Below are 12,485 nucleotides of genomic sequence, written 5' to 3'. Positions count from 1 at the left end.
AATTCACCCAAAAAAAAAAGATTTTATGGAAAGCAAAAGAGCTTTTTCAATCTTTATATCTCATCATATAGTATGAGAAATATCAATTAGCTTTTAACAGAAGCGGGAATGATTACTCGAACACTTCGCTATAATTGTTCTTAATTGCAGTAATATATTACCGAATTGGCATCACCTTATATATTAATATGAAAGAATAGGATCATTTAAATTTTTTTGCCTAAGGAAACCCTCAAATATAAACATCATAACACATCTATACATGGATATGCCATTTTTATATCACGTTTTAAAACAAAATGAAAGAAATGAAAATGGGAAGAAATTAAAGGGAGGAGGAGGGGGGGAGGTGAGATGAGGTGGGGGGAATCCATGTGTTTCCAAGCACTCCCAGACAAAATGTAAGGGAGAGAGACAGAGAGACAGAGAGCCTTCTTCCTTCATCTTCCTTGTGAAGATTCAAAAATGAATATTAATCTCAGAGAGTCTCTCATCTCATCCCTTTGCTTATTCTCTGTCCTTCTTTTGCCTTTTTTTTTTTTTTTTGTAGAAACTCTACCGTCCCAAAGAAAACGAAAACCTTCACGCTCTCTCTCTCTCTCTGAACTTGGAAAAAATTGCGTGGTTAGTAATACCTCTCTCTCTCTCTCTCTATGTGGGTGTGGAACTGTGAAGAGAAGGGGACTATATTTAGTGGGCAAAGAAAGAAAGAGAGGTGAGGAGGAAGGTGAAATGAAACTTCTTCAAAGTTCAAACCATCTCTCTCTCTTCCTGTACAAATTTTCCTCTCCACCACAAGAAAAAAAAAATTGAAAGGAAAAGAGGGAAGAACTGAGGAGGAGTTGGCTGCTAATATATAGAGCTCTCTCCTTGAGTTTAGGTAGTGGTTCCATTTCCATGGCCCCAATTCTTCAGGGTTTGCGTGGGGGGAATTAAGAAGGCTAGTGAGCTCTCATCAATATCTTTACCCTTTTATTACATTGTTTTCCTTTGACTATGACCCTGTTCTGTTCCAACCCGGCCCCTTAGATCTCTCTGTCTCTCTTATCCCTTCTTTTCTTTGTGTGTATATATACATGTCTGTCTGTATGAATATATCCCATCATCATCTTGTTCTTGTCTTCTCCCTCCATATACATATACACACACACACACACATATATCTCTTCTTAAAGCTAGCTAATTCTTCTTCTGTTCCATATTAATTAGATTCTCTATAATTGTAGGCCTTGAGTCTCTTTTGTAATTGAAAAAAAAAATTTCTCAATATATGTTCAAGGGGGCTCATCATCAGGGCTTTTTCGCAGGACAATGGTCGTGAAAAGCTCAATTTTCCATTTATCTCCCATGGAGTTATTGTTACATTTCCATTTTAATTTTTCCTGGTTCTTCATCAAACAATAAAAAAAACAAAAAAGTTTTCAATTTTTTGTTGAGGAGCTTATAATCAGGACGGTTTATAGTTTCCCAAATTAGTTGTTTTTTTTTTCATGAACAAGTTTTTTGCATGATTTTCTTTCTTCTTCTTGCATGCACAAGTCGAGGGCGAAAAGCCGAACATGTGACGCCTTTCCTTCCGTGCATTGAATCGACAAATGAGGTTTCAAATGGTCATGATTCATACATACTAGCACATACCTACTGTTGTTGTATGAAATTCAAGATTATATATCCGAATTACGTCATATGGATGCAAGATGAAATATAGATAATGGGCATGTGCCTGGCTCCCTGTATGCCATTTGCAGAGCACCACCGGAACAGCGATGGCCTCCGTGAATGGCGTATGAGGAGCCATGCATATATCTCATTGATCCCATCCAATAATATATATCCCCATTGTCCATCAGATAGATACATATGCGCGCATACACACAATATATATATATATATATGCATGTATATATAATTATGTGGCTAATCATGTATATAATAATATTCTCTCTGTGGATAGCTAAGGTCGTCCAGCTTGTGTTGTACTATATCTGAACTTACACTGGCGCATGCTTCTATCCCTTCCCTCCCTGACGTCCCCGAACGAGGTACATCTCTTTAACATTCCTTTTCTCTCTTACATTAAGTACCCGCAATTTAATCATTGTATATATATATATATATATATATTAGGTGCTTCGAAATAAAATTTGACATAATTCTTATCTAAACTTTACAAAACACTAATAATTTGTGATAGCTAGGATTATATGATAAAGAAAATCATACGCATTGTGCATATTCTTATTCTCTGTTGCTAATGGGGGGGAAACGAAAAAGAAACCTATATGAACATTGCTCATTAGAATCAAATTTGATTCAGTGTAACGAGTCATCTTATAGTTCATCATATTGGACAGGTACGGCATTGTGATCCTGAAATAGTTCGTCAAGCGACAGACTGATCATGAATCGGAAGGTAGAATATTGTGCATCTTCCGTCAAGATTCACATTTACATATATATAGATCTGGTCTTCTTATGTAATGCTCAGAGATCTGAGCTTATGTACACAATGCTCAATTCCATTATTTATGCATATTTCAAATCAAAAATGAAAAAAATTCCAACATGTTATATCCATACCCAGTTGGGAATATTTTTAGGGTTTCACTTTTTCATTTCAAAATCTTGGGTTTTGTGTGCATTCTCTCTCTAGTGTTGCTGTTACTCTTAGAACGAGGAATCTGGGAAATCATAGTCCGTCCTTCAAAAATTCTCTTTAATAAGCTTTTGCTTTTTAATTAATTAGAAAAGTTAAAATTATTCCCTGACAACATTGAAGTTTCACAATATCCTAGAAAGAAGAAAGAATTAAGAAATATGCATATACAGCTCATGCTAGCTACGCATCTGATGAATTTTGATTTTAATTGGTTTTTGATTTGTTAAATTTTGTTTGTTTTGGGCTCTCCGTCTCGATCGATCGGCCATGATGTTTGCTCTGAACCAAATTCCAAATTAGGGCTAGCTGTTCTTTGTTTTCAACCAGAAGTTACATTGATCTTAACGCATGCAGAAGAACATGCTCTGAATGTTTTGCAATGCGAAGAGACGGACCGACTTATGGCCAGCTGTTACTGTTTATATTTCGGCACCAAATCCAATAATAGCTTAAATTCTAATATTAAATTTACAGTTAAGACGGTTGTCGATACCGAAATGTAACTTAAACACGTACTTTTAACCTTCCAGCTGGCACCTTTACCTGAAAACTCATTATGTAACTTACTCTTTTTCTCGATGTTGTGTGATGTGATGTGGTCGAACAAACAAAGATCCGGCACTGGACCTAAAAGGCACTTAATATTCTCTAATTGTAATATTCACATTGCATATGTTATATATATAAGTTGGTTGAGGAAGTTGGAGCAAACTAAATTATACGCTTCCTATAAATATCCATTGGACACCGACAAAGAAAGAATATATATTACAGCTAGATTTTCATATTTATAACTGGGAATATTTAGGTAAGAATTTAATAAGAGAATTTCAAGTGTCTACGGAAATTGTGTAGATTTAATTAATTTAGATTTCAACAGACATTTTCTTTTTGGGTGAATAATATAGATAATTTTCTTATTGATGATGATATATATTTTGTAGCATTAGTAATGTGTTACACTTGCGTGCAACCGAGGTTTTTGATGAATTCGTCAAGAATGAATAGATTATTTGGTTTGCTTTGGTGAGATCTCAAGTATTTCCATCCCGTTGACTGAGACTAAATCAACCTGTGAATTTATCAGTAAATCACATATATATTATTCATATCACATGCATACAAAACGATACATATAGATGTATGTATATATGCGCGTCACACAGAAAGACACAAGGAGAAACACACATCTGACCAGGTTTCTTCTCGATGAGACGCAGAAACAGTGATCGATCGGATTCTTATGGATGAAAAAGTGAAGGCAGCTGCTGAAGAAAGAAGAAGCAGGAGAAATGAAAGACGTAAGAAAGAAAGGAAGATAGGATTATATGATTGCCTTCATGCAGCTAGAATACTGTAGCTAGCTTAGCTATAGCTCTCTCGATCTCTAGCTTACTATATTATAGTACCATGCTATACTATATATACTATATAGAAAAACGTATATACGTACAATATAATATAATATAATTATATATATATACATTGGAAATGGATGGACCCCTGCTTGAATGCTTCTCTCTCCCGTCGATCTCTCTCTTCATTTGATTGGACAGTAGGGAATATATTTATACGGTCAAAGATGGGTCAAAAAGTACTGTTTGTGTCAGACTAGCTCAATGGAAAAAAGGACGAGAAAATTCTCCCAAAAATAAATAAATAAAAAGGTAGAAACCTTATGGATATAAAATTAACACACATCAAAATGCAATAGTTAACTTTATATATATCAGCAGTATGGCTGACTCCCTAGTCGGCAGTCTCCTGGCCGGCCCCATGGTCGGCAGTCTTGTGATTGTATTGGCAGGTGGCCTAGTCGACATCCCATTTTAAATTATGATGCTTTCAATAAAATGCTACCGTTTAAAAAAAAAATTTCTTACCAAAAAAAGAAAACTTATATATATATATATATATAATATTAAATTTGCTTTTTCTTATTAATTTTAATCGTTTATCTGGATGGAGGAATTTCGTAAAGAAAGGAGGGGGAGAAAGATCATCCATTCCTTTGTTCCCTTCAGCACGGGTAACCTGGTCTATCGCTAGAATCATAATTTGTTAAAAGTAACTTTATATATGGTGTCGGACGAAAAAAAATCCCCGTTATGAATGGAGGAAACTTTAGGAACGATACTTTCTCTCCGATCGTCTTTCCCTCGACACAAGCAAAATATATTTTCAATAATTTCCTCTAATGTAGATCAGCAATATTGCATTAAATGATAACTGATGATCATAAATATCATTTAGATTAATATCTGATGTGTAGGCCGAGCAAATCATATATATATACACACACATTATACATATGATTTAATTTCACCCCTTTAATTTGATGTACTATTGGGATACTCTGATGATGATGACCAGCATGGATGGAATAGACATATGCATAGACAAATAAGATTCCTCTCGATCACTTGATGAGAAGGAAGGAACCATACAATGCCATGCATGAGCAATGACAGTTTCCTAAATTGATGAAATGTGTAGTTCAAGCATAAAATTTCAGTCCTTATTCCGTACAATACCCTTCCCCGATTTCACGTATCTCATAATTCACCCTTCTGCCACCCCCCAATTTCCTCCCCGTCCCTCTCTCTTTCCTGTCTTTTCTTCTCCATGTACGCGATGCCAAATGAGCATTATTATTATTTTTATTTTTTTTGGGGAAAAATAAGCAGTAACTTATACATATATATCACATCATATACATATTTTGTTTTGTTTTTTTTTTTAATTTTCTTTTAATTATTTTTCGAGGGCGAGCTTCTCATCTACTCGGAAATGCAAAGCTAGTAAATATGATGTTCGAGTTAAATTGACCCTCGGTACCGAATTCTATCAGCACCCTTCCTACGACCGGCGTGGAAGCGTATCGGAATAGGACGCTATCCTATTCGGTCGTTGTATTATTTCTCACTTTGATCGTGTTTTGGGCATTGCCCGTCGTAGTTTCTAACCAAAAAGAAATTGATCAAACTCCAAAATTAAGTAAGAGGCCCAGGATGAAACCAACATGGGCCCACACTATTTTACTTCCTCGGGTCCAAGCACGTCTTCTATAGCATTGGGTTGGGACCGGTACGTGTCCGAACCAGCCCATATAATTGCTCAGGCTCAACATGGAATTTGCTCGACTGTTTGTGTCCACTGCATATCTAGTTCTCACCAACTCGAAACTTCTGATCAATCCGAATTGCTTCGACAGAACTTAAAATACCGTCGGGTCGACCGTAACTACTCTAAGCAAGACTGAGGGTTTCCAAAAAGCCTGTCCGAGTTGATGTGGTTTTGCACACGAAGATTCTTTCAGTTGTCTCCGTCGGGTTGCATTTTCCGGAAAAGCTGTTATGAGAAACGACTCTATCAAGAGTGAGCATAGACTCGGCCATTTTAACCACCGGTAGTTCATACATTGAAGTAGCTAGCTGGGCAAAGTATGCGGCGCATGCGGTACATGGCAAATTTTATGTATATATAAAATATTATATTATCCCAAAAAGCTTCACGTGTTTTTTATTCTTTTATCACTTGAATTATAATTTTGTATATCGTATCTTCATGATGGGATATGAAATAATATAATATGGTATGATATATAATCGATTTTTAGTTAAGAATTAATTAATTCATGTAAGATTTGATTGGCAAACGGTCCTTTAATTATATATACTGTCTGTTAGGTGGACGGCCTCTTCGATTTGGAGAACTACTTTCATGCCACTGTACAAATGTCTATAGTCTTCTCCAATTATTCTAAATCTTAAATAAGTTCCTCCATTATATTTTATCAAAATTATGGAAAAATAATAATATAATTCTATTGAAAGATATACAGAAGGACATGAGCAGTAGTTGTAGGACAAGATGGATCATCCATCGTTTGCTCAAACAAACAGAACAATAAATAAATAAATAAATAAATAAAGAGAAGGAAAATGTTGGATTAATAATATCTGCGTGGTCTCTTAACTTTCAAGGAGAATCGATAATAATGATTTATTTATTTATTTATTTATTTCTGGTTTTTTAGTTGGGCAGAGGAATACGATTAATCAGCAAATACAATAATTATCGATCTATTAGGACAAAAAAAGGAGAATTAATGCAATGTCGAGAAGCCGGATTGGATGCATTAGCCCCGTCAACCATCGATCTCAATCAATTCAATACTAACAAAAAGCTTAATAAAAGGAGATGAGTGATACATCTCAGTCGACAAAGCATGTAGACAAATTATACAGATAAGCCTCTCTAATGATGAAAGCCTACTTTACACAGATTCGGATTTGAAAAGTAAGGGGCAATTAAGCCGATATCAGATAAGGAAGGGGCAACCACATTAGTGATCAGCGTGATCGAACAATTACTTGTCTGTACTGACAACTCTTGAAGTTTTGATCGAGACAAGTCTATAATATCATCGATTACAGATGTTACAGCCCAACAGATATTTCGATTGGAACCTAGCTAGCTCCATCTGTTTGGCTAAAATTTGCCAGTTGGTTTGTTTATCCATACTTTCTCATACAACTTTGCTTAACTCCATATCGCAGGGGGGGGGGGGGGGGGGGGGGGGGGGGGGGGATGAAAAAGGGTCATACACACCTGAATTGGTTTGACCTTGTAAAGTTGATGATGAAGCTTGCACGATGCTTTTCTTTTCTGGTTTCTTGCCACTGAGAAAGGCAAAAAGTTTAACCCAATATATATAGAATGCAATATAAATATATACACACGTATATGTTTACCAATAATCTGTTTTTGTAAACTTTTAGTCCTTTTCACTCGATCGATTTTACATATAAATAAATATAAAACCCATATATTCTATGTATCTTCCCATGTTATCAAGCAATTCACTTTGTAAAGTAAAAGCTATTGCATTGCTTCTTCTTTGTAAAATTTCCTTCTTTTCTCCTATTGAATTCTATTGTGTCGTATCCTTTTGCTTTCACCTGCAATGGAGAAGGAAAAAGGGTTTGTTAATTTTAATGCTTAAAGATAAAGTAGCATTGCATTTTTATGACGTTTATACATACAAGAAAAAGGAGATCCGTATGCATGTTTGCTATATATATTTTTGCTTCAAATAGGAATTAATTCATCACCATCTTTTGCATGCGTAGTTCATAAAAAAAATTGAATTGGTTTATTAGTAATACTTCTAACAGGGTTTGTATAATTGGCATTGGCAGATAGATATATATATTGTGATTACCAACTACTAAATGCCATATATGAGAAAAGGTCATAGTATAGCGGCACGGCATGCTGCAAATAACCAAGAGAATCATGTGGGTTCAATGTTCATTAGTGAGATCTATGCGTTTCTAGATTTCGCTTTATTTTCAGATCCTTGCATTAAGCCATGGACATCCCTCACAATCGAAAAAAAAAATAGTAATCTTCATATATTATCATGGCATGTTTTGGTTCAATGTCAATGAATCAAGGACACCAAGTACCGGTTGCTACGGGGTTCCGATTTCGGTCATATTCCCAACTAGTATCAGAAACTCAACCAAAATGAAAGCATATCATATCGAGAATCTTTCAGACCTATCCAAAAGGCTAAACTTATGGACAGAATTTTACAAAAGTTAGAAACTGTCCGATCGAGCAAGTAACCAAGTTTCATCAGACAAATCTGTACCTTCTACAATTCCGGCCAGTTCCTAGCTAGTAATATGCGGTTAATTAGGAGCAAAGGGAAGTAGCAGAAGTCTTGCGGCTCCTCCTCCTGTCGTGCTCAAGCACGAGCCCTGCAGCGAACAAGTCGAGCTTCTCCAAATTGGTCAGTTCTGAGATGTTCTTCCCACCGAAGAGCACCGATTCGACGTTCTTCTGTTTCAACATCTGTTCAGCCATCTGGGTCAGCTTTTTCGCATTGTGATGACTTGAATCGGCCTCTATGATGGACCCATTGGCCTATAAATCCATGACAATAATAGCACTTAATGTGAGATGATCATTGGAGCTTAGATTTCCAGTTTTTTTTTTTTTTGAAGTGTTGATCTAACAAATATCCCATAATTTTTCTTTCAGTGAATAAATTAAATAAATAATTATTTATTTAAATTATAAATTTGTAGGTGGAAGTCAATTTCCATTTTTCCAAAATGAGAGGGGAGGATCCTCTAATTTTTCATGGAATTACATTTTTTATGTGCGCACTCTGGTATCCGAAAGTATAATGTTTCTCGACTATTCCAGCTCGAGATAAAACTCTAACGAGGTGAATTTTCTCTATTCACAATATTCGGATTCGAGACCGTATTTAAAAGGAACATTTCCAAACTATTTCAATCAATTCATGTTAGATTTCTTGGAACTACTTAAAAGACCACATAAAGGACCATTTATGCCAATTTTAAATGCTAATTAATAAGAAATCATCATAGCTTAAAATATTCACTAATAGAGAACGGGGTTTTGATGCAGTGGCATAAGGCGTCACCCGGAATCAAGAAATTTTAAGTTCAATTTTCACCAGTGGGACTTATGTGCCTATAGTTTTATTTCATTTTCTTGTACTAGATCTATATGCCTTTTTTATTATTGAAAGGAAAAAAAAAAGAATATCCACCAATAGTGGAAAAGTTCATTTTCATCCAAATCGAATGCGTATTGTGATTATGACTGATAAGTCCCTTTTTAAAAGATTACTTTCAGTCTATCGATTGAGAATATCGATTGAGAAAATGTCGTGATCTTATCCAAAAAAAAATTGTAAATTCATGGGATTTATTAATTAGATTGTTCAAAATGAGAAGTGGCAATTAACAAGTGACGTCTCAATGTTCATGGCACCAATAAATACAATCAAAACATTACATGGAGAAGAATTCAAATTGACATGAATGACTTTAATCTTTCAATGAATGAAGAAAGTTGTGATTGAAAAAGAAAAAAACGAATGAATGAATGAAGAAAGTTTCTATTACGACTACATCAATCATTCATATTATCCATCTGTACGTTAGGCAAACGATTTGATATGGTCATAACAATAGTAGAATAAGTGTACAAATTGGTACCTGAATGCGGACGTAATTTTCCGACCTCCACTGGCCGAATGCCGTGCCCACAGCCTGGTCTACAAAATCCGCAGACCCATCTGCGGTAATACCGACCACGGGCCGTAACCAGTCCTTGGCCTTCCAGCCCTTGACATTCTCATACTGGAGCCCACCGCCGCCCACTTCAGTAACCTGACCCGTCCCAAGGGACAGGACCAGGAGATCCTCCACTCCCCGCACGTCCGGGAACTCCTTCCTGTTGTGCAGCACGTGCGTGATTGCCGCCGCCGTTGGGTTGCTCATCACCAACCCGCCGTCCAACCCCACGCACTGGCTCTTGCCATCGACCGACCGAATTGAAACCGGTTCGAGCAGGCCTGGCACGGCTGATGTAGCCCGGCAGACATCCCAGAGACAAAAGTTATAGCCGTCGGACTCCACCGCGTCAGCCCTCGAGAACAGAAACGGCGCTGCCGTTGACAAGTCATAGCATGGGATGAGAACCGGTTTCAGGGTGTCCCTCAAAGTCAACGCCCTGTCTCCGCCGCCAAACGTCTCCTTCAAGAACTTCTCCAAACCGCTGCCGCTCTCTGGTCGGTTGAACAGCCGCCTTAGGAAACCGCCGCCACCGGCGTTGAATATCCATCTCCCCTGTTCCGCGAGGAGCCGCCAGGTTTCCTCCGCCTCGAAAACGGCCCGAGCTCCGTCCCTAGTGGCGAACAGCATCAACGCAACAATACCACCCATCCCCGTCCCAATGACGACGTCAAAGTAGTCCGCTATCGTCGCGTTCGGGTCGTTTGATTTCTCCCTGATGACGCGCTCCAGATGAGCCAGGGCCCTGCAGGGCAGAACCCCTCGTAAGATGCTGCAGCCGCCTCCGTCGATACTGAGGATGCGTATTTTCGGTCGCTCTTCACCTTCAGACACAGAGAGGGGACTGGAGGATTCGGTCTGGCTACCGAGCAATAAGTCATCGGGCTTCGGTTCGACCGCAGTCGGTGGCGGCACCGGAACTTGTGTGGGAATCCATTGCTTGGAGTCGTCGTAGCCGAACAGGAACTTGGTCTCGAGGATGGAGAAGATTTCATAGCTGAGCTTGTCGGCATCGATGCTCGGCTCGTCGTGCATCTCCAACAGCCCTTGAAAGGCCATTTCTTGAAGCTTCCAATCGCCTATCTGAGATCACCGTCGGTCGGATAAAGAATTCTTCGCTCTCGGGGCTTATTTATAGGGGGAGCGTCAATTTCAGAGATCGAGGGACGAAATCCATATATTCATCCGCTGAACTGTTGCAATTGGAGACGAAAGAAGAATCCAAAAGTCATCACTTCAATGGGGAGATGACAACGCGAGACCGAACTCTGTCAACCTTTTCCCCGGCCACCAGACGAAACGAAAACAGAAAGCTTAAGCCCTTTTGCTTCATCTGCAATTAATATAATGGAGGGCTCTCTTCTCTATCGAACAGATAATGGATATATGATGATATGTTCATGGGTACAGCAAGAGATCAAAGCGCATGCAGGGGGGGCGGGCAGAAGAAGACAGAGGGAAAGCGCAGGCAGAGAGACGACGGCAGACAGAGAAGGGGAAAAGACTATGAACAAAGCCAAAAGCCACTCTTCTTCTTCTTCTACTTCCTCCAAATGGAAACTTTTCTTTCTCCTTGATTGATTATTATGTGGCCAGGCAGGCTGTATTAACTTCCTCTCTTTATCATTAACCATGTTTAATTAATTCCTTTTTCCTCTTCTTTTTTTGAGGTTCATTTTATTATTATTATTGTTATTTAGAAAATTGTATTATAAAAAATAATTGAATAATAATTTTTATGAATTTATAGTTTATATCAGCATGTAAAAATTTGTACGGTAAATTCAAACTTCTAATAGAATAATATATATGTAATATAAAATAGACATCAAAAAATTTTGAAGTAAGGAATTCATGTAATATATACATAATTGCAATTATCATTTTGATTTATAAAAAAATTAATTCAAAATTTGACTAATTTTAGATTAAATCATTAGTTTTATTTTATGAAAGAATAATACTGGTTAGAGCCTATCAAAACTTTTAAACTTCATTATTTGTTTGTGCGCCTTTATTATAACTAATATTCCATATATTAAATAAATTTGAAATAACTTGGATCAAAGATTTACTTATTTAAGATTTTAAAAGATTAGCTATAATTCTTAAAATTTGTTAAATTAATTTTAAGTTTATATAAGTGTTAGTGATTATTTATTTTCTTAAAAAAGATTAATATATTTATTTATTAACAATATGAAAATTAGTATAAATGATTATTTATTGATAATATGACAACAAGTGATTGAAATATTCTTTAATACTTCTTTGAATATTTTCTTTATAATACATATATTTATTTATTTATTAACAATATGATAATAAGCGATTAAAATATTCTTTCATACTTTTTTGAATATTTTCTTTATAATATATATTGTATATCAACATATGAATTAGTAATTGTTTTACCATTTTATCCATATTTATTAGGGTGTTGTCAAGTTTGTATATATATATAAATTATTATTATTATTACAACTACTATTACTCCGACTCCTCAATTTTACACCTTCTAATTCCTTTAATTGGTATTTCAGAAGTGCACGCTGTTAATTATCAGGACATATAACCGGTGATTAATAATCATTTTTTCGAATGAATTTTGTAGCCAATCAATCTTTATCCAAAGTTTGAAGTGATGATGTGATTCATGAGCTCCGGTCACTTTGCATAAAAGCTTGATAATGATCACTGGT

At 36.5% G+C, this 12,485-nt stretch overlaps 1 protein-coding gene and 1 long non-coding RNA gene across 3 annotated transcripts; one reads left to right on the top strand and one right to left on the bottom strand.

The window, feature by feature from the left end:
• The first annotated feature begins 343 nt into the window (after window positions 1-343).
• Window positions 344-3,209, top strand: LOC116216058. Its single transcript, XR_004158615.1, has 2 exons — window positions 344-2,042; window positions 2,355-3,209. It is a non-coding gene; the product is annotated as an uncharacterized LOC116216058 (long non-coding RNA).
• Window positions 3,210-7,371: 4,162 nt separating this feature from the next.
• LOC116189094 (patatin-like protein 6) lies at window positions 7,372-11,356 on the bottom strand. 2 transcript variants are annotated; one of them, XM_031518625.1, is made up of 3 exons: window positions 9,706-11,356; window positions 8,322-8,596; window positions 7,372-7,623 (listed from the first exon to the last, which is right to left on the bottom strand). In XM_031518625.1, exons 1-2 carry the CDS (start codon window positions 10,840-10,842, stop codon window positions 8,366-8,368), a joined length of 1,368 nt encoding a protein of 455 aa, XP_031374485.1. In that variant the 5' UTR covers window positions 10,843-11,356; the 3' UTR covers window positions 7,372-7,623; window positions 8,322-8,365. The 2 variants fall into 2 exon arrangements, with proteins under 2 accessions (XP_031374485.1, XP_031374484.1); XM_031518624.1 differs by lacking the exon at window positions 7,372-7,623 and having other exon boundaries at window positions 8,176-8,596.
• Between the last annotated feature and the right edge of the window lie 1,129 nt (window positions 11,357-12,485).

The sequence above is a fragment of the Punica granatum genome, chromosome 8 (genome assembly GCF_007655135.1).
Source record: "Punica granatum isolate Tunisia-2019 chromosome 8, ASM765513v2, whole genome shotgun sequence".
In the NCBI taxonomy this organism is placed as follows: Eukaryota; Viridiplantae; Streptophyta; class Magnoliopsida; order Myrtales; family Lythraceae; genus Punica; species Punica granatum.
The sequence above is the reverse complement of the archived record's forward strand: the minus strand, read 5'-3'. Positions and strand labels throughout refer to the sequence as shown.

Bases quoted from the DNA above. Each gene is read 5' to 3' on its own strand.
- LOC116189094 (XM_031518625.1), bottom strand. From the start codon at position 10,842: ATGGCCTTTCAAGGGCTGTTGGAGATGCACGACGAGCCGAGCATCGAT. The intron at 8,597-9,705 runs GTACCAATTTGT...ATGGATTTATAG, and splicing joins AAAATTACGTCCGCATTCAG to GCCAATGGGTCCATCATAGA.